We start from the raw sequence: 26,186 nt of genomic DNA on the forward strand, positions 1-26,186 counted from the left end.
TTTTCTCTTCATGGCTCACACAAGTCTGGTTCCTTTAAACCAGTAAATTAGTTCTAAAGCTACATAAAAACTTTAGACCAATCCAGGCCTCAAAGCTTGAGTTCAGATTCAAGTACTGATTTGACAACCCCATGGAAAAAAGACAACTGATGGTGATTTTGTTTTTTAAAAACTCAAAGGAAACAACAAAAATGGTTATTTGGAAAATATAAAGTGGTTTGCTACTTATGGTAAAGATGGTGCACATTGCCTTAAAAGTATAGCCAGACACAGAGAGAGAATACAGGCAGGAGAACAAACACCATCTAATGCAGGCTCAGGTGTTATGGAATGTGTTACTCTCAATGATAAGCAAGGAGGATCACTTAAAATTTTTAAGCAAACCAAGTCCAATGGCAGCTTCAGCAAAAAATGAGTTTGTTTGTAGGAAACGTCCAGCATTACTTTTAGGATATCGCATCAGCTCTACTACAAACCGCTACAGAGAACTTAGTTTTCTTCATCTGAGGAGAGGCCTTCAATCTCATCTCGGTCTCCTCCGATTGCCATCCAGAACGCTTTGGCCACCTGTGGGTCAAAAGAAGCAAAACAAGCTCAAGACACTTGAAGTTTGTGCTACATGCTGATAAATGTAAAGTGAGCAGGAGTTAAACACAGTAGGAACACCTATATACAGTACTCCTAGCTGAAATGTTATTTTCTTTCTCCGGCTAAATTCCCAACAAAATGGATGTGACAATTTAGAGGACTTTAGAATCTCTGCAAGATAAAATCTGTTTGTGAAATTTGTTATTAAGGCCTGATCTAATTCCCGCTGAAGTTTTCCACAACTGAAGGCTTGAACCAACTCCCATTGAAGTCAATGAGAGTTTTCCATTGACTTCAATGGGAGTTGGTTCAAGCCTTCAGTTCTACTGCATGATTTCTGAAGTTCCGATAACTGTAGCCCTCCCTCAACTTTAAAATTCCATATTGTTGCTGTTTCCCATTCGCAAGCCTGTTGACCAGATTCGATCATTGGCATTCTGTTTGGAAGATGCTCTATATTTATAGAGCTGCAGCAGCCAATATATTTTTCTATTTATGAAATAGTCATTCCTTGCTTAAAATCCTGAAGGGTAGCTGCTATTTAGAAAGAGGAACACTCAAAGTTGGAATTACATGTCTGGAGAATTTAAGTTCTTGTTTCAGACCTCACCTTCTCTGCATGTAGTTTTCTCTGTTCATGGGGCAATGTTGCTGCCTTGTCTGTAGAGAAAAGAAGAGTAATGTTAGATTGTCTCCCTCAAGGGTTAGCAGAGTTACTGAGCATCCAGAGAGAGAGAGAGAGAGAGATGGCCTACTGCAGTGCTCCAGAGGGATTGGCAAGCCATTTCTGAACTACTGGAAAATCATGGGAAAGGAGGGAGTGGAGACTTTAGCGAGGATTTCCAAAATTCAACTACACTAGAAATTCAGTGGTTCTAAGTATTTTGGATTTCACCTCTCAAAGATTTCTAAACCTCAAGATTAGCATGAAGTTCTAGATTTAAAAAAAAAAAAAATCAAATAATTCTTGTCGTGGAATTGTTTATAGAAGATTGTGGAGTATAAGATCATGATAGAAAGCTAGTGCAGAATGTTGGTGAGCTACTCCGGTGGGACCTACTTAGGTGTTCTTAAAAACAAAGCACTATTTACCTACAATGATGAGAGTTTTATTGACAAAGGACTATTGCTTTCAAGATCAATACTAGTTAAGATGAAAAGGGAAGTACAACAGATCAAAGTGTTCAAGATTTCAACCATTAGAAGAAGAATAACTTTCAAGACATTCAGATGGACACAATGAAGTTCCCAGGTCTGCTAACTGGCTTTTTGAATATAACTGTTGGGTTACTGATGGTGTGCTCTTCATTTACAGGTACAGTACCTTTCATTTCTTTCAGCTTTGAAAACAGTCTTTCAAAATTCTCCAGGTCTCCTTCTCCTGTGGTAAGACTGGCTAGCTCTTGAATATCCATATCTAACATGGGATCTGAAATAAGCATATTAAAGTTGATCTAAGCCAGACTGTTCCTGCGAGCCAGCACATTAGTTTGATGATAAATTGCTGGTATGATATTAAAAATAATATATGGAGTACTAGTGAGACTCCTGGCTCCCTTTGCAATGTGATGGATAAAAGGTTTGAATTTTCCACTGGTTCATGGCATTAATTACTATGTTACTCAGTTTTGACGTGACACACGTTACAAGGTGTTTTGAACTTTATCAGATTTTAAAAACATGGTTTAAAATTGCTATAAATATGTCAAAATGTAAGAAGTTTTCTTGCTGCTCTTAACACTATCTGCCTTAGAAATGGCTGGGGATCATTACAAATCGAAGTGCTGACTTAGTTTTTGCCTAAACATCACCATCAATCCCCAAAACAGGATTTGGACAATGCCTGTTAAGCACTCAATACCAGGCAGTTTAGTTATCATATTAGTCCCCTCTAATACATCCCAGATCCTAGTCCAATAAGTTAAATACTGTATGTTGGAAGCTAGGGACTTTTCTTACATTTATACTCTCAATGTTGTGAACAGGGAACAATTTAAATCTTGGTCTTAACCCCCAAAATATTTTTTTTAGTTTTGTTTCCATACTGTAAAAGAACTAAGCCTATAACCTCTTTCCATCAGAAGCAGAGGCATTCATGGAATTTTCTGTGTTCTCTTCCAGTGATCTGAAGAGCAGTTTGGGGATGAGGCTGGTAGCTACTCCGAGACGAGTGTAGTGTTGCTACCTCTCGCAACTTGATTGTGATAGTCTTGTTATGGTTCGAGATTTTCTTAAAGCCCCAGCTCCTGTAGTCATGCAGGAGCATCTCAGCTTTCATTTTAAAAAATGCTTCTAGCCCTCATGGTTGTGGAGAAAGACTTGAATGCTTTCAGTTGGCAATACTGCAAGTGGAACCTCTGTCTTAAATTCTGAGGGAATCTGTTCCCCGCAGGGTTGGGCATTGGTTTCTCAAAAAGGGCATGCTTTTGATGAGAGGGGTAGTTAGTTTCTAGGGGCTCTGGCAACCCAGACCCCAATTATGCTATTTATCTTTGGGGAGAGGGTGGGGATGGCCAGGATCCATTAGCCTTCTGTCACTGTCCAGCGTAGAGGTGCACCTATATCTGCAAGTGCATGTTGTTCATCATGTCAACGTTTTTTTTAATAGGGAATACATACATATGCTAAAATCTTTGATCTAATGGTAGGAAATGTAGACTACTGCCAGCAATGAAGGCTAAGGACATGTAAAGAAAGATGAGGCATAGATTTGTGTACTGTCTCTTTAAAGCAAGATTCTGCCACAAACCAGCTGGAAACAAAAGGGGAAATTGCTTATCTGTAATTCCACTTCTCTGAAGAGGTTTTTTTTTTGTTTTTTTTTTTATAAACTCAGTTCCCGCTCTTGGTCTTCTGCTTAAAAGCCCCAAGAGCAGGCATCCAGTCAACATGGTATCTTTAGAGAAGTACTATTAATGCAGTTTCTAACTAGAGACTTTTCGGATATTGGTTACTCTACGGGCCAGAGGGCTAAGCCACAAACTCATCCAGTTGTTATGAGTAATGGCTCTTTTCCCACACCGTTTTCTTTGGGAATGTTCCTTTTTTGTACACATCATGGTTCAGTTTCTACCTCACCCTGCACAGCTCATCAGAATTTTGTTTTCTTCCTTTGCTTAGTACTTACCTACAATGCTGTCAATCTGCAAGTTGTTTGTGCTAGCTACATCTCCTCTGTTGTCTAAAGGAGATTCGGCTCTGTCCACTGCTGGTGCATGGGGCTGTCGGGGAAACTACCAGTTAGTACCATAACCAAGACAAAACAGCTCTAGTCCAGTTCAAACATTCAGGGAGCCAACCGTTCAGAGAGTCAGGCATTTCTGAAAGTCTAACGAGCGTTTAGAAGCATTCTTGATCTTCTTAATCGTATTTTTTTTTAAAAACAATATCTCAGTTGAGTGAAAGACAAAGCTACAGATCAAATGTAGCTGCTGTGTAGCAACACCAAGAATTCAGTTGCTTTGTGTTTTCCCTTGAAAGCTTAGCCTTTTCAAGGGATTGTTTTATATGCATCTTAAAATGCAAATTCTTCAGGATAGAGCACCTATCTTGTGTATCTTCCTTCATCCAAAGTGCTAGATAGAACTGTGCATGTACATATTGCTACCATGGTACACATTTTCCTGAGCTATGAGATTCCTGCAGACAACTTAGGGCTTTTGAAATATAACCTCTCAAACTGTAGCTCTAATCTGGCACAAACACTACTTCCAGACATAAATGAAAAAACCCAGCATCTTGACTCGAGTTTTGTATAACTTTCCCTTGGCTCCAGCCTGCTGTCTGAGGGAAAGCATTTACACAAATGTCAGAGAGCTTATGACCAACACCCACATTGAAAATTCAACCAAGTTTCACCAGGGAAAGTTACAGAGCTCCAAGAAACGGTGCTGTGCAACAGTTCGCAGCCACGAGCTGACAGCTATGCAGTTACTAAGGGCATTCCTCTTACAGGTAATCTTGAGAAAAATGCAGGCTGCAAGTCTTCCGGCCTGTTATAACATTTATGCAGGGTATTTCCTTTAACATTGCATTTAGAAAGGACTTGAAGTGGCCCCTGAGGGAGAAGAAAATGAAGGTGGAAGACAAAGGATGTAACTGCACTGTGTGACAGGGAGGAAAAACACTGAAAGTGAGAAATAAGAATTACTGTTTACTTTTGTATCTTGGTTCTCTTCTGACCCAATGCTGCAGTTTGCACCTGCTAGTGTACTGAGAAGGCCAAAGCCCTGATTCCTGTCTGAAGAAAAATAGCTGTTAGTTTAATAGAAAATGCAACACTACTCCCAAGGAGTAATTCACCAGATAAGATGAAGTCTATTATAGGGAATAGCTAAAGTAGTATGTAAATCAGGATATAAACCTATGCCAGTATCATTTAAATACCTAAAAGATGCTGATTTAAAATAAGGTTGGGGGTCCCCAGCAATCTCCCTGAGCCTGCAAACACTTACGCACATGCTTAACTTCACGCACGTGAGCAGTCCCACTGTGTGCAGGACTGAGTCCAAAGCCACTGATATGGCAGCATTATTTTAAAGTGGTAAAATCAGTGATGAGAGAGAGTGGGGCCAAGGGTTGTGGGAGGTGTTAAAAAGTGAGAGCGTGATTGGATATTGTAGGTCCTGGTCTCTAAAGAACAGTTAATGCTGATTGCAGCTTGGATTCTGCCAGATACTCCCCCAGTCCAACAAACTCAGTTTGGTATTATTTTCAAAACACAGCAGGAGCGTACACGAATGGTTAACAAGGATGGTGGAGTTTGTTTCACGTACCGCCGGCAGCATCAATGGACGTGAATGTTTGTTAGTCCGCAAAGGAAATGCAACAATAGCCTTTGTTTATATACAGCTCTATCCTCTAAATCTGACACACTTTAATGTCATGAACAATAGTTTTAAATAATTTATGCAGGATTAATGTAAGGGTCCATCGGGCACAGTACAATGTTTACTCAGACTCTATGATGTTCTGGACACTCCATTTTTATGAACACATTGTGTATTTAAACAATATTTTTAAAAATCCTACCAAGCCACCAACATGAAGCTAGAACTAGTTCATTACCCTCCCAGCTCTGACCTCTAGCATGATAGGTCTTAAAGCTGCTAAGTATTACTAAGCAGAGACAAATCTAACACAAGCAACATTAAATGTTAGGACAAATATTTTTGTAGGGCTAGTACTGACATATAAGTATTTATAATTATTTGCATGCCGGATATAATGGACTCTGAGGACTTAATCAAAGTATTTTCTTAACAACAGAGGGCTTAGTCAACTGAAAAGTTAGAAGAACATAACATTCTGCTTATACTTCAAAACGCAAGATTTCATGTCAGGAAAAAAAATTTCCTTTTAAAAGAAATCTGCTCTACATTAACATTGCACTAATGACTTAACTCTAGACTCCAGCTTGGATGATGTAATTTTTATACACATTCCAATTCAATTTGTAGTTTATACAATATTTCATTTTTTTTTTTAAACCAAAATCATCAGCTATCTGGAAAACATGTAAAAATCCCTCAAATAATTGCAAAGTCCTCCTTTCCTCTTTAATAAAGTTTGTCATTGTGTGCTTGGGTTTAGAGCATGATTTTTTTCAAGTCAGCTCTAGCCTTTTACCAAGTATTTGTTTAAACTGGCTCTGCTGTATACAGTTTTATTGATGAAACAGGTTACTTGCCAGAGGCTTGGGGAAGAAGTGAATCAGTCTAGCTGACTGGATCGCCTTAAAAACCTTCGGCTGCAAGCGTGAAAGCATCTGAAGTATGCCAACTAAATTAGCATGAGATGAAGTGATAATATATTGGAATCCACAGCCCAACAGAGTAGTTTTAAAAAGTTTCTGTAGGCGGTGGAAAAGCTGTCTTTTGGAGAAGTGGTAAAAACTAAAGATTATTAGCCAATTGGAGTCATCTGAAAGTAGGTTGGACATTACAGTCCAGCCTGTACTACAGAGAACATCCCCGCATGGGAAGAGGCATGGATTTTGTGATGTAATAGTGTAGGTCTTGGTGGCTTCTCATGTCTATAATTAGAGCTCATCTTATACACCTCTACCCCGATATAACACGAATTTGGATATAACGCTGTAAAGCAGTGCTCCGGGGGGCGGGGCTGCGCACTCCTGTGGATCAAAGCAACTTCGATATAACGCGGTTTCACCTGTAACGCAGTAAGATTTTTTGGCTCCCGAGGACAGCGTTATATCGAGGTAGAGGTGTATAGAGAAATGACACCAGGTTTGCACCCTCTCCTGCAAGCTTGTTTGAAACCTGGTATACTGGTTTGAAAGTACTGTCCCATACAGCAATGATCTGTGAGAAGGGAGCTGTTTTTCTCAGAATCTGAGAGACACAGACCTTGGTGTTGCAGTTATATCTCCCTACAAAATTATTTTATCTTCTGGATACAGCTCAGGAATGGGGCGAAGCATTATACAGTATTCTTCCTATGAACCAGGACCCAAAAATTAGCTAAATCCCTCGCTCAGAAATAACTGGCATAATTTATGGTTCCATTAGGTTATTGGCAGCAGATTCTTTACAGCTTCACAAATGCCAAAGTTTAAAAGCAAAGTTTGCAACAGCTGTGAAGTGCAAGCTAGCTGTGTTCACAGCATCATTTCGAGCACCACACTTGCTTATTTGACAGCCAGAGTATGTTTACTATATTGGTATCTATTGAAACATTCTCCCCCACCCCCAGCTGCTGTGGCCATATCCAGCTGAAGATTATATTAACTTTACACCTTTGACTACCTCACCTGCACTCTGCCCACGAATCCTGCTCTACAACTGCAGAATGAACATACTACACTGCTGAGCAGCTTTTAAACAGCTCTCTCCTCCACTTCAAGATGTGGAATTTGTCCCCAGAACTGTCTGATCTGAGATTCAGAATAGGTAATAACTAGTCCTGGATCAGAGAGGTAGATTGACAATCCTTATCTTGTGTAAGAGCGCTAAAAATGCCTGCTTTGTCCCATTGGAAATTGGCAGTCAGCATTTGTTCAAACAATCGGGCTTACATACCTCACTACATCAGGCAGAGAAGGGGTTAACTCCCTGCAAAAAGGAGAAAACTAGTTAGCTGGCCCCACCCCGGTGAACCTGCTCAGTCTCCACCTGGGCTCATTGGAGCAAGTACTTAAGCAGGAAAGGAAGTCAGCTGGAGGAGTCTTTCACATGGACACAGCAAATATCCTGTTCCTCTTCCCCCATTGTAAGGGGGCAGCAGAGCCAGTCACTTCCTCAGCCTAATCCTGAACATCAAAGCCTAGGGCCTGTTTTATTTATATCAGAGAACTTTGTTTGCCCCTCCTAATCCACGGAGGTGACCGAGCCATCTGACTCCCAAGACCAAACCCAGCTAAGGACCTGCTTTACCCCTGCCAGAGGATGGAACTCCTTGCACAGCCTCTCAGATAAGCCTATTTATTTTCCTTTTGTTTTGCATTTCCCCTCACTGAAGTACCCCAAGCTGACAGCGCTGCACCAGTGACACTTAGTTCACAGTTACAAGGCTTTATTCACAAATCAGGTATTTCAGTACAATAGGGTTGAATGGTTACAATTCAGCCATGTTATATTGAAATGCTCATTTTGCTCTATAATCTTGCTCTATTATAGAGAGCAGTACTGCCTTATTTATGAGATGGGTGTGGAAGAAGCATCAAACATGTTCTTAGTGGAGAGGGAGAAAAGGCTCCTGTAGGCTCTTCCAGTTACAATAGAGGTTAGAACAACTTTGAACTATTGGAGAAATGAAAGCATGTATATGTTCCAACAGTTAATTTAATATAGTCATTCTTTATAAAGCCATTAAGAATCCAATACAATCTCCCATTATTTAAAAGAGTTTCTTACAAATGTACAAAACAGCTAAATCTTCTGATTTTAAAGTAAGACAACTACATAAAATAGGTATTTGTGATGTAACCTTGATGGCCAAACCTAGTTTAGAAGGTAGGGTATGTTAGAAGAAAGCCTTAGTATTATGCAATCATCCTATCACTTCCTGTAAAAACCCTCACATGAAGAATAAGCAGCAAGGCCAGGGGGCAAGTGACTGGTGGTGAGGGGTCAGCCAGCAGAGAAGATAAATTTTATTTCTGCTGCAGCCAGTTTTAAGGATCAGGAAGAAGTTGAAAACAAAGGATTGTTACAGGTTGTACAATGTTTTATTTAGGCAAACTGAGTTCTGTCATGCCCCTTTGAAAGTATACTCAAGCTGCAAGAAAGTCGAAGTGTAGTTCATTTCCTGACGTGTGTAGTAATGTACATCAGTGCTACGTAGTTATTGCATAGTGGAAACTTTAAATCTGGATTCTCAAGAAGTTTGACCTTTACAAGATACACTAGTGATGTGTGGGAACTCCCCTCCGTACAATTCAGCATAGGACTGAGTCCTGCTCTTCGGTAATAGAACATCTGTCAAATGCAGGATGTAAAACAAGGAAACAAGCTGTCAAAATAAATAAGTGTCTTCCACTCTAATGAAATACTTTACACCATCTCAGGATGGCTATTGGTTTTACCGCACGCACAGCTATATACAGTTGGAACCTTTTTTGAAATCTCATTCTGACTTAATGCGACAGTCACCAGGTTAATTTAAAAAAAATCAATGTCAAGTTTAGTACTTAGTCATGTTCTACTGGAAAAACACTACCATTAGGTAATCAGTTATAGGAACCAGCAAAGACCTTTTAATGCTCTGTCACTGTGTGGGGTGGGGGAGGGAGGGGAAGGAGCCCAGGTAGTAGAGAAATATTTGCAAGAGAGGAGGTGACTTGAAAAGCAACAGATAATAATGTGAATAACTTTTTGGTAAAAGGAAAAACACTTGTCTTTAATTGAACATTTTCCTAATAGTACTCTCCCAGGCAGGTAGTCACTGTAGTTTTTACAAGCACAGTAGGAGGTCACAAAGGGGAAGGGTGATATTTTGTGCAACAGTGAATGGAACGGCAAGTGTTCCACAAGAATCCATCTTCCTACATTTTCTCAGATAGCCTCTATGCACTTGCAAGGGCAACTGAAGGGTTCTTTGTTTGAAAAGATGGTTGTACCTATACTACAAAAATTAAGTACGCTAGGCCAGCACTTCTCCTCCCTTTTAACGAGCCCAAGTGGATATTTCCACAATCTCTACCTGATGGCCTCGTGCCTGGGGAGATGATTTTTCCATGTTTTCTCCTGTTCTCAAGTACTTCCATGTAACCAGATAAGGACTCTGAAGCATCCATTGCTCACAAATGGAGAGCTTTGTATATTTTCACGCCCAAGTCATCTTGTGAAGGGTGACTAGCAGTAGTAGGCTAACTTAGTCTCCACTACAGCCTTCTGGAATACAAGGTACAGGATGGAATATGTCTGGGCACTGGTTTTACCAGTAGCTGAGACAGTAGAAATATAGGGTATAAATATTTGATTTTAAAAATACCATAGGGTAGTGCTATTTTATGCTCCTACTTTGGGGAGGGAGGTTAATGTTCAGTTCCATTAAGTTGGACACATAGAATGAATTCCTCAGAAATTCAAATCTCTTCCTTCAACCCTATTTTAGCCACTATTTTAAAAGAGTAAGAACAATTGATCTGTGACTCAGTCTGAGGCAATATAATCATGATAGGCAAGTGCACTGAACTAGAGGTAGCTTCATTACAAGTTTTAGAGTCCGAACTGACCGGAGGCAGGCCACCTCACTGCCAGAGCTTTGGTTGAATGAGCTTTAATTTCATTTGACCCTGAAGTATCCACCTTACCAAAGACAGACAAAGAATGCTTGAATACAACCATTACAACATAACAGTTCTGAGTAAAACTCAAAATTTACCTTTAGGGCAAGACACCTGGAAAAGTTTGCTGGACAGCCAGCCCCAAAAGCACTCAGAAGGAGCTCTGTTTTTATATACCGTTTAGCAAGCGTTGATCTAGTACTTCCACTTTAAAAGCCTGCTGAACTTAAAATCTAGCTGTAAGAACTGAAAACTATTGGCATTAACTTATCCAGAATTACAGCTTTACTCCAGAGAAAAGCCTTGGTTACATACCACTCTTCATTACTACATTAGACCAGACATTGGCGTTCAAGGCTTGTACGATTCGTTTCACCCCTGTGGACTCTGGAAAGTCATCTAAACAAAAGACAAAACCCATGTAATTTCTATCAAAGTTATTCTGAAACCTAACCTGCATGATAGTAGAAAACTAAACTGGGAAAAGACGGTGCATCATGGTGATGCACATGGTGCATCAACAGTAGAAATGGAACAGAGACCAGCACTCTGTCCCAGACTCCAATTACTAGAGCTTGCAACGCAACCCAACCCAAAGGGACCTTACTACCGGTGTCAGGGTTTTGTCAGGTTAGAAAACAATCCAAAACTCTCCAGGTCAGGTCAGGGAGGCTCTGAGCACTTCCCCCTGCCCGTCGGGGTGTTGTGGTGGCAGCTTCAGGCCCACCGCTGCACTGAGTGAGAGGTACTGTGACTCGTCAGCAAACTCACTCTGCAGTGCACACAGAGCAGCAAGACAGCGGCTGGCAAAAGCAAGGCACGAAGCAGCTGCTGCTGTGCAGAACACATGGGTAGGAAACGGCTGGAGACAAACTGCACAGGAAGACGGGCTGTGGGAAGCCCTCACTAGGCTGAGCTCTAAAGAAAAGGCAGCAGTGGTGCTGACAGGGTTGGGTTTGAAAAGACTCAGCCCTCTCAGGATTAGGTTAGGCTTTAGAAGTAGGCCTGAGCAGACCTCTTCTAATCACTGAAAAATGTCTTACATACTTAACCACTGAACATCTATCAGCTGTGCGTGTGAGTGCTTGTCCGACACTGCCGAGCAGACTGGTACTGAAAGTGAAGGAATGTAAAAAGTAACCTGCTAAGGGAAAAAACATTTGTCCCTTTTTGCCTCTTTGATACCCTACATTTTTGCCAGGTTTTGTAATTTTTTATACATTGCTTTATGTCTTCCGTGGGTCTAAACAACATTGATTGAGCGCTCTCAGCCTTAAAATGAAGGGTTGGAGATGCTGAATATTTAACAAAAATTCCCCTTGCATATTTGAGACATCTAAGTTAGAGGTATGTGTGCTACGAAGTGAAACACTATGAACTGAAATTGTGTCCCCTCATAGTGAAGCAGGTGTCACTTATACGGTATTGCTGTCTATTCTGCTCTTGATGAAAAAACTGCTAGAATTATGACAAGTCCTGAATGTAAAAAGCAATCCACCCCTTATCTCTCCAACAATTTGATCTTTATAGACCATAAAATAGCCAAAAAGGAGGCAACCCCCCTTTTTTCCTTTGCAGTTCACTATTTAAATAGACCACTGAATAGGGCAGAGATGTTTGGTCAGCTGACCATTTCCTGTTCATAAAATGTCCATGCTCTACTATTTAAACGCTCTAGGACACACGATATAAAAAGTCTAATTAAATTTTGATTGATTAATTGGAATAGGACTATAGGGAAAGCCTAAAATTACTTCTCTCTGGAAACTAACTCGTTGCTCCTTAAGTTACTATAACCTGACAGCTATTTTTATTATTTCAGTTTGCTTACTGCGAGCATCTGACAGCACTTTGTATAGTCAGTTTCACCATTTCCTTGGATTAGTCAGTTTCCCCTGTTTGTGGAGGTCTCTCACAAAGCAAAAGGGGAGAGAGACACATTTTAGGATCGGAAAATATGACTGCAAAAAAAAAAAATCATGAGCATTTGTGGGATGACTCAGGGGCAGGTCTAGTAAGTGACATTACATTTAACGCCTTTTAAAAAATAGATTTCAAGGTGACCCTTAGGTTTAAAATACAGACAAAAAGCCAAAGAGCAGGGTGTCTCAGGAGACAAAGCATCAGAGGGATTGTCACGAGGCTGAATTAATAGTTCCTGCTATTACACAAAATAGCTGACTGATATTGTAGTCACAATGAGAGCTCCAAGTCAGCTGGAGCAGCTCCTTTGGTAATTTTTAACAGATCTTGGCACTATTTCTGTGCTGCCTCCATTTTATATTCCTGTGTAAGCATTTCGTGTAACAGGTTTACAGGGGAAACAAGTTACTCATTAGAATGTATTTCCTTCAATGTCTGAGTCACGGTGATTCAATATGTTAACGTTAGAAAGGTACGAGAGCTAGAGTTTATGTATCATCACTCAAAAACTAACATCCTGGCTGATTATTAATATTGCTTATTTTATTTGCATCTAAACAAGTGAGTCACACTTTAAAAAGAAGGTACATTTAAAAGAAATTTCCATTGAAAGAAAGCATTAGTAACTTTAAAGTACAACTCTACTCTGAAAAGTGATTAAAAATGGTACCATGGGGTTTCATAATTGTCTCCCAGTAACTTCTGTATCGATTGACCTCAGTTTACAAGTCAAAACGAGCTCTCTTCCCTAACTGCCAGGCCTGCAAACTCAAACTGATCTAAAAGACAAATTGGGTTCTTTCCTTCTCGTACAGCACCAGTAATGAAGGCCCTGTGAAATATGGAACCTTGTAACTTTCTGCACAGAGATTCTTCGGGTGAAATTAAGCTCTCCTTGACAGCTGTGCATTCCCACTGCATTCAATGTATTTGAACTGACAAATATTAGTGAATAACTGATGCTTGGGAATATAGCGGACTGTGTTGGCTCTACTGAAGCAGTAAATGCTTTCCTTTTCTCAACACACGGGAGATCTGCGTCAGGAGGTGCCAGGACTCAACCACAAGAGTGGAACATATCACATTTGTCGTCACAGATGTCAACATGACACAATCGGTTTTGCTTCATGGGTTTTAATTTTGAACACACGGCCACACAAGTGATTCTGAAACTGGTTTGTTTCCTGCATGACCGCGCAGACACACATCTCCCTTAAACAAAAAACTAAAAAATGTTTATTCAAATGGTAATTTAGTAGCCCGAAGACAAGAGATCATTAAACAATGTCTGTATTTTATGTTTGCTTTTAAAAGTCTTCAAAGCTCTAAAAATACGTTGTCGTCCCCCAAACTCTCTCTACCAGTTTTTTTTTTTTTGTTTCAAATGGATCGGGAAATTGAGTATAAATGTTGTTTATTTTATACATGACCATCAACTATATCATCAAAGCACTGGGATTAGATAACAGCTGCTACAGAGCCAGAAGAGGGAGCACAAAACAGTTTTTATGAGGTGCTACATCACCAGCAGTGTATTTTGGAGGAGATAACCCTGGAGGAAACCACCAACTCCTCCTAGCCCTGACAGGAAAAGCACCACTCTAACTCAGAGTATTCCGCAGACAACCCTGGTAGTACAGAAACAAATTGCAAGCCCCTTTCAATTGCTTCACAATCAGCTTTGTAATTTTACTCATTCTAAAAATAACCGGTTGTAACCCTACCGTCTTCATCAGGCAGCTCCTCTGGGCTCAGTTCCACCAGTTCAAAACTGTGTTTGATGCACCACTCTTGAGCTTTTTGTCGGTTCACACCTAAGGTTATGAAACATAAGCTGCTTTCTAAATGTCTAATTTTTTAAACTCTGCAATACCATCGGTGCAGAAGTTTTTTATACCCCCCCCCCCAAAAAACAAACCAAACCACCTGTCCCCTTGCTTTGATTGTATGGCAGCAAAGGAAGTACAGAAATAGTTGGGTTCTGTCCATTACTAACATCACAAAGATTCTAAAGGCCTTTGAGTTAAACTGCACCATATCTTAAATCACTCTGTTTCCCTCTTTACAGATCACGTATAAATTCTTGGTTTTTGCAATTAGAGCTGAGACTGACATGTAAACGAACAGCCGTCACAGGGATTACTTCTACTAAGGGCTTGATCCTGAGCTAAATTAATTTGCTTTTGCACAATGCATGCCAACAGAGGAAGCAAGCTCTTACTTATAACCAATAAGAGCACATGGATTTACACAAGAAAATGACCCCCAAAGGCAGACTCTTCTTTCTTCACACTGCAGTCAGTACCCATGATCCTACTGATATGCCCCAACTCTGACTCATGTGGACCACCTGTACAGGCAAGTGTATTTCAGCCCATTCAGTAACGTGACCTCCCAGTTAATATTGTCAATGGTGTTGATAGGTGGGGGTGACTTTTCAGTGTGTACACCTGTCCACGAGGAACTGGCCAGCCCAAGCATGTCATTCAGACAAATAAGCAGCCATCAGATGGTACACTGATGTCACTACCAACCTGAGTTGGATTTAAATTGCGATTAAAGTAAAAGGCTCCATCCAATTATCAGCCAAGTGAGTAACTCAGCTCCTCCCTATCAAATCTAAAGCTCTTATCCATATACCATAAGATATAACTGTAGTAAGTTTGCCAAGAAAACAGCATGCAAGATCACTTTTTCCAGCCAAACTTTGATATCCTTTAGCATCTTACCATTTTCAGATACTCTGTCACACACCAAGATCATAACCTCTGGTAACCATTCTTCTGCCAAGGGAAGCCATGTAGAGACACTGTCAAGACCAGATTTCTGGAGGAAAAAACAAGGTTCTTGTATGAATACCTCAAAGCACTTTGCAACTTTAAAATAAATCTTTAAAACCCTGTTAATGTAACGCTTAAAGCTGCATGGTTAAAAGACACAGTCACAAAATGAGTGGGTTAAGGTTCCAACAGCAATGCCAGCTCATCTGTGTTGTACAGTTGGTATATCTTAGGTTAGGATATGTTCACAATACTAATATATTGAACTATGCATTTTTAACCAGAGAAAACAGGAATAGCAAATATCCTGTGTCCCCCGTGGCTGAGTTCATCTCACTCGTTCGGATTTGAAATATCAAACTATGCAAATTAACTGACCATTCCTAACTTAGATTACGTAGGATTTTTTAATTTGTTACATAATAATTTAACATTTAAGCAGTTTCAATGAGGCTTAAAGTTCATGCATCACTGAAGCTAATGAATTATCTTTGCTGCTGCAGACTGTTTATCTGGAGACAGTCTTGCAGTGACAGGTGTTCCTCAAATGGGAGGGAGCTTGAAATAGATTTGTGCCCTCTCTTGTTCATGGTGTGAAAGGTTCTCCACCCCAAACGGACATTTTCTCCTGGTTTTTTGTTTTGCCTTAGAAATATCAGGAATCTCATGGCCTTTGCTGATTTTACTGGAAGACTGTTTGGATGACTCCAACCATGTTGGGACTCTCTCTTATTTTAATTAAAGGGATGAGGGCGAATCCTTAAAAATATCTGCCCTGATCCCTGGCTGTGCTACAGCAGCTTTGCACAACTAGCATCAAACCGCTCTAAAATCAGCATAACTAGTCTGAGGAGAATGGCCCCAATGTAGCAGGAATATCTGATGCATACAGGTGGAGTACCAGCTCTTATGTTACCTCTTTTCCTGGGACTGGTGTAAGGGACGATGGTGGGGCAAGGAACTGTGGCTTCCCTAATTGCCATAATGGTTCCTAAGGACCATTGTTAATAGGCATAATTTAAGGCTGCTCTAGCTTGCATTACAGGACCAGCCTAGAGAGCAACCAACACAGGATCTGGGGAACATAAAGATGACTTAATTATAGCAACAGTCCCAACTATAGTGCATGAGAAGATAATATACTGGAACAAAAAACATTCTTACTGTTGTGCTGTCGAAGTAAACCACGAACGCCTGGACAGATTCAGCAATTTCTGCTGTCACAAGATATTTGTTTGGTACCACACACAGGTGAATATCAGCAGAATAATATTTATTGTCTATTGTCCAGGGGTAAAATCTCACGCCTCCGCTTGTAGACACATCTGCAGCAGGGTCTTCTGTTCCAATGATACCTATACAAAAATCAGAGAAATGAATGATGAGATGGTAAAGCCAATACCAAGAGTACAGTTCATCTAGAAAAGTCTTAGACATAAGGCTAAATTTAGCTGGACTGTAATACTCAGAATAGATATTACAAAACTACCAATACTTGTATTGGCTCCAAAAGCTTATTTCCCAACTTGTTACTATATCCTAGACTAATGCTAGCCATGGAGATAAATGCTGTAGCAAGCAAGAGTTACAGAAAAGTTTTAAGAAGTTATTTTAATTAATACGGTTTTTTCTAGCCTTAAGTATGCTCTGCAGGATTGTATAACAATGCACACCATGGAGCACATTAAGGATGTTTTGTGGAAGGAATAAGAAGGTGGCTTAAATACTGAAGGTGCAGGCCTGGCTTCTATCATGGGTGCTCATCCAAATTCCAGCTGGGACAAAAAAGGAGAATTCTTGTCACTTTTGCCTACCTACTTGCAGATTTACTTCAGTGTTTAAGTATGTTCCTCCAAGTTCATATACTTGCAAGAGGCTGTACCAGTAACCTCTACTCAGTTCACAACAATCTTTTAAACAATATACAAGCTATAAGGGCATGGAATGAAATACATGTAGCCAATGTCATTCCTAGCCAAGTCATTAAAAATTGTCGTTGACTATGACTGAAAACGCACAACAAGACAACGGAGTAAATTATCAGCTGTCAAAAGTTTAGTTGTTTGCAGTGTGGTAGCCATGTTGGTCCCAGGATCTGAGAGACAGAAGGTAGATGAGGTAATCTCTTTTACTGGACCAAATTCTGTTAGCGGAAGGGACAAGCTTTCAAGCCGTACAGAGCTCTTTCTCGGGTCTGGGAAGGTAACCAAAGTGTCTGAGCTATATACAAGCTGGGACAGATTATAAAAGATTCCTATATGGAGTTCTATGGGAGCCGCAATTAAAGTCCCAACCAACACTCTGAAAACTTACTATAGGCCCACGCACTGGACTATTTAGGAGTAACCTTTAAGTTAGCATTGCCTCTAGGGCCTAGGCTATCACATAGTTTGACAGCCATCTGGTGGAGTTAAATTATAATTAGTAGCAAAGAACTACAACTACATAGCATTGAAAGAGTCAGCATAATTGGGATCAAATTGGGCAAAATCAAAGTTTTTGAAAAAGTTATAGAACAGTATCCATTCATGTAAGTCTATCAGAGTTCTGGGGGGACCAGAAGGCTCCGGGGACTGGAAATGGAATATGCAGTCTTTCAGTTCTCAGATTTTAAAGGGATTTAGGTGCCTAAAGGTAGAGATAGATGCTTAGTAGGATTTTCAAAAGTACCTATGGGCCTAATTCCCAGTGCTTTCCAAAGACCAAGTCTCTTCCCCAAGAAGTTTGATTGAATTCCATTTACAATATATGGGAAAACAGTTTAAATACAGGTAGGTGAGGAAGTCTCATTGGCAAGGACAGCATAGTGAAAATGGGGGCTACGGTGGGATTTGAAGGAAGATGGGAAGGACTGGAACACACAGTTGGTGGCAGGAGCAGCTGTTCAAACACATCAGTGGATGCCACATAACAGAGATGTGCATAACACCTCTGTTTACAACACTGAAGCGGAGGAGCTTGGTAGGAAGAAGGCAGTGAAGGAATTAGAGGGTAAGATTTGACCTTGGTAACAGATGACTAATCTGTAAAAGAATTTCCTAATCTAGTTTCATAAACCTTGTTTTTCCACAAACTGGCTCCTCCACACCTATATTATAAAACTTTAACCTACTTTTCTTATTAATAAATTGTATATGACAGAACCTCCGAGACAACTTTCATCTTATTTTAGCAACATTTATCATTTTTGGTGCCATTACTTTTCTACTGTCAGAGTGTACTAATGGCTTTTAATAGAATCAAGGTCCATTCTGTTTGATAAGAATGTTCACTTAACAACCAGAAAACAAAAGAAATAAAGTAAAGGATTTAAGATAATTCAAGGCCAAACAAATCTTGACTCTGGATTCCCTAGTATTATGTGACCAACTGTTAGTCTGCAAATCCATGGTCCTATAAGTATACTCCAGGGGCCACTACAACATCTAACCAAAATAATCTGGATTAATATGTAATTAAAAAAAAAAAAAAAACTTTTTAGCTCACTTCTAAAAACAAACTGTTTAAAATCCTAGATCATGAAGATGTTTAGATTTAGTGTATACTGTTTATCAGTAACTTTCAACAGCATCTGAGAAAGTTCTTCCTACAGTTATCTGCCAAAAACTGTGTGCAGGATCCAATATTTACCCTGCACCATTTTATGGCCTTATAGACACCTAAGAAAATAACTCTCTGTGTTTGGTGGCTGGGTGATGCCATCAGTTGCTATGATGCAAACACCCAAGTCTCTAGTCTAGACAGGCTAGTGGAAGAGGACTGCTTTTCAGTTTGTTTTTAACACACTGAGTATTTTCAGTTCTAAACCTCCTCAAGTAATTTGGATTACACACACAACCTTCAGAAATCCCTTTAGCAGATTGTCCTTAGCATTCAGTAACGGAGAAACTCTTGAAGGGTGACATCTCCTTCCAAAATCCACAGAGCTGTTCACTGAGTCATACATCAGTTTTATTTAGAAAAAAGATTGTTTTAAAAGTGTCCCTTGCATGCCAAAACTAACACTTGTTTCTAGTGTAAAGTGGGGGGCTGTGATATTGATTTACTACAGCCAGATTTAAGTACAATGGCAAACTACTACCATTTACATTAGTTTGACACTCAGGATATTAACAAGTCCTGTATATAATAATGCCAATTACTACTGCACAAGCAGTTTACTAGCAAATTGCTAATACTACAATTTCATATTCTGCTGCAAAGTCAAAGTAGTTAAGATATTGTTTGAAAAATCCAGGGACTCTTTTGGCAAGTAACAATCAAACAAGCAATGAAGCATTTCTAAACACATGAATACCAGTCCTTTTTCTACAGGGCCAGTATATGTAGCACACTGTTTCAAATGCAGGTAAAATATAGTTCATTAGTCTGGCCTAGAAGTAGCTATACTGTGGTGGGGTTTTTAATTCCCACATAAAGCATGTTTTGGCATTTTAGTAATCTGTCTTATGAAAGTTATCTCAGAACTGAATTTTTAGAATTGCTTGCCAATGCTAGTGAAAGTTAGTTATTTAAGTTATGTTAAAGCTGTTCCCTGCCACCACCTTGAAATCATACAAAAATTTTCAATCATTTAGTAAAAAATTCCTTATATTTTCATGTTTCCCTTTTGCTATTGAAGATATTTTTGTCTCAGAGCTCTTATCTCTGCCCTGCTTCTCCCTCCACTTGATCCTTTAATAAAGCTATAACTGTTTGACAGTCTGTTGCCACTAAAATTACTGTAAAGTCACAAAATCAACATTATAACTTCACTGAATGACCAGCGGGAAGAAAATAGAATGAGGAAAGAAAGTCTTTGTTGGAAAACACTTTTTCTTCTTCTTACGTTAGCCAACTCAGTAAGAATTATAAACATGCATGCAAAAAGGAAGTGAATGTGTTTTTAAAAATAGCTCCCCAAACCTCACTGAAAGATCTTTCACATCAGCTCCATCCATAAGAAATTTAAAATTATTACAAAATAGTAGAGGCAAAATTGCTAGACAAAGTTTAAGCCTCTAAGAGAATTCAACAATGCAAAAAAACAAACAAAACCCCCCACAAACGTTAGCAGAACCTTAGCGGCTAAAAGGAAAACTATTTTATGCAACTTTCATTCAAACAGAATGACTTTGCCAGTCATACTGTGGAATTTCTCCCCAAGAACCATGTGGAATTAAAACTCTTGTACACAAAACAACTCAAATACTGAAGACACCTTAAAGTTTTATAACTTGCCTTGAGCTATATTGCATACTTATGACTTCCCATAAAAATAATTAGAGGTTTGGGATAGTTACTACATTTCTACAGCACAACCGTGAAGTCCCATTTCTATATATTACCCTTGCTGACAAAATTAAGTGCAGCTTGGATACTTTATTTTTGACAGCTTCAATAGGTTTGCCACTAGTTACATTTCTCACTAAAAATCACTACCTATACTAAGATATTTAAGTGTTTTGCCTTCTGTTTCTGCTGTAAAAACAGAGGCTGTATGAAGGTACTGAAATAAACTGTCTAGACAAATTAAGAATTGTCCAGAATGTTACTCCACCTTGGAATTAGTTTCATATATTGTACATACTGTACTACGTTTCCATGAATTTTCTTCCCAAAATAGAAGACAGTTTGTATTTTAATGCAAAAACAGGTTCTCAACTATAATGAAAGCTTTCCACACCCAGTTCTAGAAAATATTTTTTTAGGATAAAAAACATTTCAAATTCTGCTTGCATTTGGCCAAAACAAACATTTCCAGAAAACTGATATCATGGCAAGAGCACGTGTCTCGGTAAACGTACGTCTTTAGAGAATTACTCATTTTCATGTTTGATCTTCCCAACCATCAAGGGGGTCAGTGGTTTAACATCCAAAGAGTCTAGAAAACCAACTGACTCACTCAGTGACCACAAATGCAGGCTGGCCTATTGGACTGACTTCTCTGGCTGTCCTCTTCATGGAACAGAGATGGGTTATTCAGATTACAATAGCACCCACAGGTCCAAATGGTTCAGGGCCCAGTCCTGCCCCAAAGAGACTCTGCTCACAGAGTGTCACATGCACAAATATAACATCTTTTTTAAGAAGGCTTCAACTGTAGGGGAAATGTTAATGTTTAAGCTCCTTTGCTCTGAGAATCACAACAGGAGATACTGGACTGGCCCAAGTAGAGATGTTAAAAGCACTGTAAACAACATGGCATTTTTGACTGGTTCAAGACCAGTCTCTTGCAACCCACCAAGGACTAAGTTCTTTAAAGTTGAAAATATTACATTTCCAAAATGGCATATCAGCTTGGTCCAGAGCAAGACACAAGAAGCTCCCTAAGACTTATGGAATCTATTCATAGGAGAAGTGTCTTTCTAACCCCAGGCAGTTAGTGGCTGGCTTATGCCTTAAAGCATGAATTATTTATGTTCCTTAGGTTTTTTAAAATTCTGTTTAGTGTTTTCATTGCCCAAACAAATATCTAGTTCTTCTTTTAATACTGCTAAGATCTTGGACTCTGATAGTCGGGGCAGCAATATTCCTCGATAAGTTAAATTTGTTGCCTTTCAGATTTCATTGGGTGTTCCTTTGGTCTTGTTACGAGAGAGGATAAATGAAACACAGTAAGATTCTGGGAAGGAAAGGGAAGGCAGACACCACTAAACTTAAGAATGTAGGTGGCATATCACATTCATGCCATTTGTAAAACATCAAAAGCTCAGCAGACATTCTGTACATGGAAGGCATCTAATGTATGGAATAGACTCTCCAAAGCACGTTAGACGCTTGAATATGACCTCTAAAATGAGCTGAATATGAATATTTAAGAGGAAAGTCACAGGAGATAAGCTACAGAGCTGAAGGTCTGTCCATCTCCCTCCCCCCCCCCCTCAGAATTTACTGCTCTATTACAGCTATGAGAAAACAAATACCTAAAACTTAAGCATCCCTGCTATGTCTAGTATTAACTACCACTGGACTAGTAATGTTCTTTTAAAAACCATTGCAAATCCCCTGTTGCTGCTTTTCTCCCAAAGATTACAGTAAAGCATTCTTGATTTTTTTCTGAGTGCTTCCCAATTTTAACACTGACTAAAACTTAATTTAAAACACATTAAAGAACTGAACTATCAAGTCTCCTCTGGTCTGGTAGGTATGCTACTAGCAGTTCTCATATTCTGTGTCTTGAGAGCCACCTGGTGGAAAGCAACTATAAGCAATACTCCCTGAAAGTTACACAGGAAGTAAGAACTTTTCAGGAATACATTTAAGAATTCCTTTTCTGAAAGAAAGAGAACCACCAGCACCAGGGATTAGCAGTACAGCTGCCTCCCTGGTCCACCAGGGTGTTTAAAGTTTGATCTGAGTGAGTAGACAGCATTTGGAGTGGTAATGTCATGATTTTGCAAGACTGTTTTAGATAACTAAATACATCTAAGGTGCAGGTGCCCATCCTGGGCTTTGACATAATGTAACACACAATACAACAGTCATAATGCAGTAAAGTATGAAGGGCTGCTCATTGCATCTTGAAACAAAACACATCCCTCCAACCCTCAAGCCACCCCCACTCCTCCGTAAAAGGTTGAGGGAGCGGGGAGAAGAGCTTTGCAACAGGCCTGAAAGTTTAGGTTCTAGAAGACCACGGGGGAAGTGAGTTCCAAAGTAGCTGCAGTTCAAATCATTTAGGACTTTATTGATGAAAACCCAATACCTTGATTTTTGACCCAGAAACCTATTGGAAGCCAGTGCATATCCTAGAGCACTGCAGAGTGCGTTCATGGTAGGAAACTATGCTCAGTAAGAGGGCACCACATCCTGCTTTAGTTTCAGCTTCCAAGTGGTCTTGATGCATTGCCCTAAAAAGAGCACATTACTGTAATCCAATCTCAAAGTAACAAAGTGATGGATAATGGTGATAAGGTCCCTGCAGCGGAAAGGAAAGGCTCAGATTTAACAAAAAGAGATGCTCTCTGGTCCTCAAGGAGCAACACAGGATCTACTCGCACATCTCAGTTACGTACGTGTGTGTGTGTGTTACAAATGGCAGTGCCACTCCCTTGGTAAGACTGCCACTATAACGTCTTATCTATATAAGCAGGGTGCACTGATTTAACTAAATCAATTTAAAATTCACACCATTGGTTAAACTGATGCAGACAGCCCAAATTCTGCAAACTCTACCAGTGTCTTCCTTCCACCCACTAGTACTTCCTCTCAGTCTTGTCTTGATTGAGTGGCAGCCATCTAGCCCTCATCCAAATACCAACCTCAGATAGCCCCTGGGTTGTCTGTTCCACTATTCCAGTTGGGTCATGTGATTTAAATTGCTGATGTGTATATGAAAGTAATTTTTTTAAATACCTGTCACTATTTTACTTTCTCCATTCAATCTCTCTCTTTTCCTGTAAGCCTTTCAAAGTGGTTACTATTTAAAAAAATAAATATCTGGTTTATTTGAGTCACTTAGAAGTTCTGACTTCCATAGCTCACCAACAACAAATTCTTCCAATCCTATTTTGTATCATCAAGTAATCAAGATATCACCACCCTGTCTTATTTTAACTCCTTTACGTTTCTCTCTAAGACACTTACAACCTCACAATTTTGTGCTTTACGAAAACACAGAATTCCCTGCAATTTCCCACAACTTTCTCACAAACAAGCAGCAACAATAGAACTCCCCAGAGATAAGATTTCCTATAATTTTCTCCTGGTGCTTAACTAACATGCAGACTGAATCAGAACTTCCATGGTTTAAATTACAACCTTAAAGTTGACCAGTTGCTTTGATGTGATTGTCTTTACTTAAACATCTGTAATGCCATTCAAGTCACACCTAAAGTTGTAAGCATTTTGAAAGTGAATTATTTAATCTGTTACTTGTCTTGGTACCCATTAGGTGATTTAGTATGCATGTAAATGCATGCAATTATCTGCCAGTTCATGACTACTCTTTAGGACCCATAGCTGTGCCAATTATTGAACATTTACAGATGAATGATAATCCATGACAATTTTTGCAGAACCATTAAACAAAAGCTTCTTCCTGAGCAGATTACCAATCCCTGGAATCATATTATGAAAAAAGATAAATTAACTCCTTGCACTGAACATTTTCTGCAATTTTTTCTGACTGCCAGGCATGTGATCAAAATCACGTTTTCAGACCATATGAATGCTATTCCTCATCCCCCAAGAAGTCAAAAGCACTACTGCATGCTACAGATTCAATCTGGGCCAAATGCATGGAAATTTCAAAAATGTCATGGAATATTTGAGTGAGGGGAGAAAAGCAGTGGGAAGAAGAGATTTTTCCATCCCTCTAGTTTTTGGTATTGCTAAACAAATCTAAGTTGGAGTTATAAACAGAAGGAAGTCACTTGTTAAGGAGCAGGCCCTGGCTAAAAAGCATGATCTCAGATACACTGCAGTCTTTGGAAATAGCAAAATGCTGGAGAACTGTGCCCCTTTCATCTCCCATCCTGAGGAATTTGATTTTAGGATTACCTGAGTTAATCAGCTAAACACAAGTTCATTTTTCTAAGGTACTTCATAGAAGCTCACAATGTCTGATTTCAGGGTTTGTGGTTTACTCAGATTGTTCTCTAAATTTTAGCTATTTCTGGCTATTGGTCCTTTCTTTTACAAGAGTGTATCTTAATCCCCAGAAGAAGGTCAAACTTCAAAGCTTAAACTATTTGGTTTAGGTACAGGCTTTCACAGAAAGCTACTTTCCGGCCAGGTCTACACCCAGCCGCTAGTTCGGCGGCTGGGAATCGAAGTTCTGGGTTCGATTTATCGCGTCTGGTCTGGACGCGATAAATCGATCCCGGAAGCGCTCGCCGTCGACTGCGGTACTCCAGCTCGGCGAGAGGAGTACCGCGGAGTCGACGGGGAGCCTGCCTGCTGCGTGTGGACCGCGTCTGAACCGCGGTAAGTTCGAACTAAGGTATGTCGACTTCAGCTACGTTATTCACGTAGCTGAAGTTGCGTACCTTAGTTCGAATTTGGGGGGTAGTGTAGACCAGGCTCATACGGGATCTGGGAGAAAAAGATTGTGATCATTTCTCTCAGGCAGGTCCCAGAGCAATGAGGCAGCTGCTCCTGGGCCTGGAGGGCACTCACATGAAAGGTACAGGGTAAAATCCTACCCTTTTCACATCTATAAAATCCTCAAGAGAGTTTGCCCAATGCCACAGCACCTAGTGTCAATAACATGCTTAAGCCACAAAGCTCCAACATTTCCTGGACTGCTGTGACCGATGCCATTATGCAGAGGTTACAATGCTTGAGTGAAGGACACGTGGAGTCGCTTAACACGTCCCTGTACAGCGGAAAAGATCACGAACCCGCAACGCTACAGGGTCCCACCTTGACTGCAATGACACCACATAAAGCCTGTCCCACTGTCACACAGGCAGTTCCACCTGCCAGCCCCGCAGCGCCAGCCGGGCACGTCTGAGGGCCGACTCGGCGGGCTCTTTCTACCACCAGCACCGCCAAGACAGCGGCTGGAGCCGGACCTCCGGCAGCTCTGCTGAGGATGCCCGAGCCCGGCCCGAGCCCACCCGGAGCAGCGCTAGGTTCGCGCCCCCGCCCCCGGGGCAGGAGTGACAAGCCATGGGCGTTAACTCGGCGTGGGTCGGACGAGCCGGGGCGCGGACCCGGCGAGGGGAGGGGGCGCTGTCCGCAGCTCCGGGTGACAGGCAGAGGGGCCCTGACGGCAGCAGAGCCGCAGGGGGCGGGGGAGCCCGAGGGGCCAACCCGGCCCAGTACACGGGGGTGGCGGGGGACCGGATCGGGGGGGGGACAGAGCTCTGGCCCCCGGAGCGTTACTCACTTTTAACCAGCTCCTCCCCGGCAAAGGTGGCAGCGCAGCTGGTTATCAGCGCACAGGGACCCGCCACCGCCATCGCTCCCCCCGGGCCGCCCGGTGCTTCCGCTTCCTCCAAAAGCCCCGCCCCTTCCGGCCTGGGGAATGGTACCATCCGGGCAGGGAAGCGGCAGCTTAGCGCAGTGAATGATTTTCTCCGTGCAGGGGGTGGTCCAGGTCGGAGGGGCGGGGTGTCGCTGGGAGGGGCAGCCCTCCTGGGGGGGTGCCCAGAAGGCAGAGAGTTCCCGCCCGCGCCAGCCACATGCAATGTTCCTTCCCCGGCAGCGGGTGGTACAGT

At 40.8% G+C, this 26,186-nt stretch overlaps 1 protein-coding gene across 1 annotated transcript; it reads right to left on the minus strand.

Moving 5' to 3' along the window:
- Positions 1-25,959, minus strand: AAGAB (alpha and gamma adaptin binding protein). Its single transcript, XM_065412297.1, has 10 exons — positions 25,856-25,959; positions 16,204-16,394; positions 14,989-15,085; positions 13,984-14,073; positions 10,652-10,735; positions 4,746-4,828; positions 3,716-3,809; positions 1,913-2,017; positions 1,199-1,248; positions 1-567 (listed from the first exon to the last, which is right to left on the minus strand). Exons 1-10 carry the CDS (start codon positions 25,926-25,928, stop codon positions 490-492), a joined length of 945 nt encoding a protein of 314 aa, XP_065268369.1. The 5' UTR covers positions 25,929-25,959; the 3' UTR covers positions 1-489.
- Between the last annotated feature and the right edge of the window lie 227 nt (positions 25,960-26,186).

This window comes from Emys orbicularis, chromosome 10 (assembly GCF_028017835.1).
Source record: "Emys orbicularis isolate rEmyOrb1 chromosome 10, rEmyOrb1.hap1, whole genome shotgun sequence".
NCBI classification, from domain to species: Eukaryota; Metazoa; Chordata; order Testudines; family Emydidae; genus Emys; species Emys orbicularis.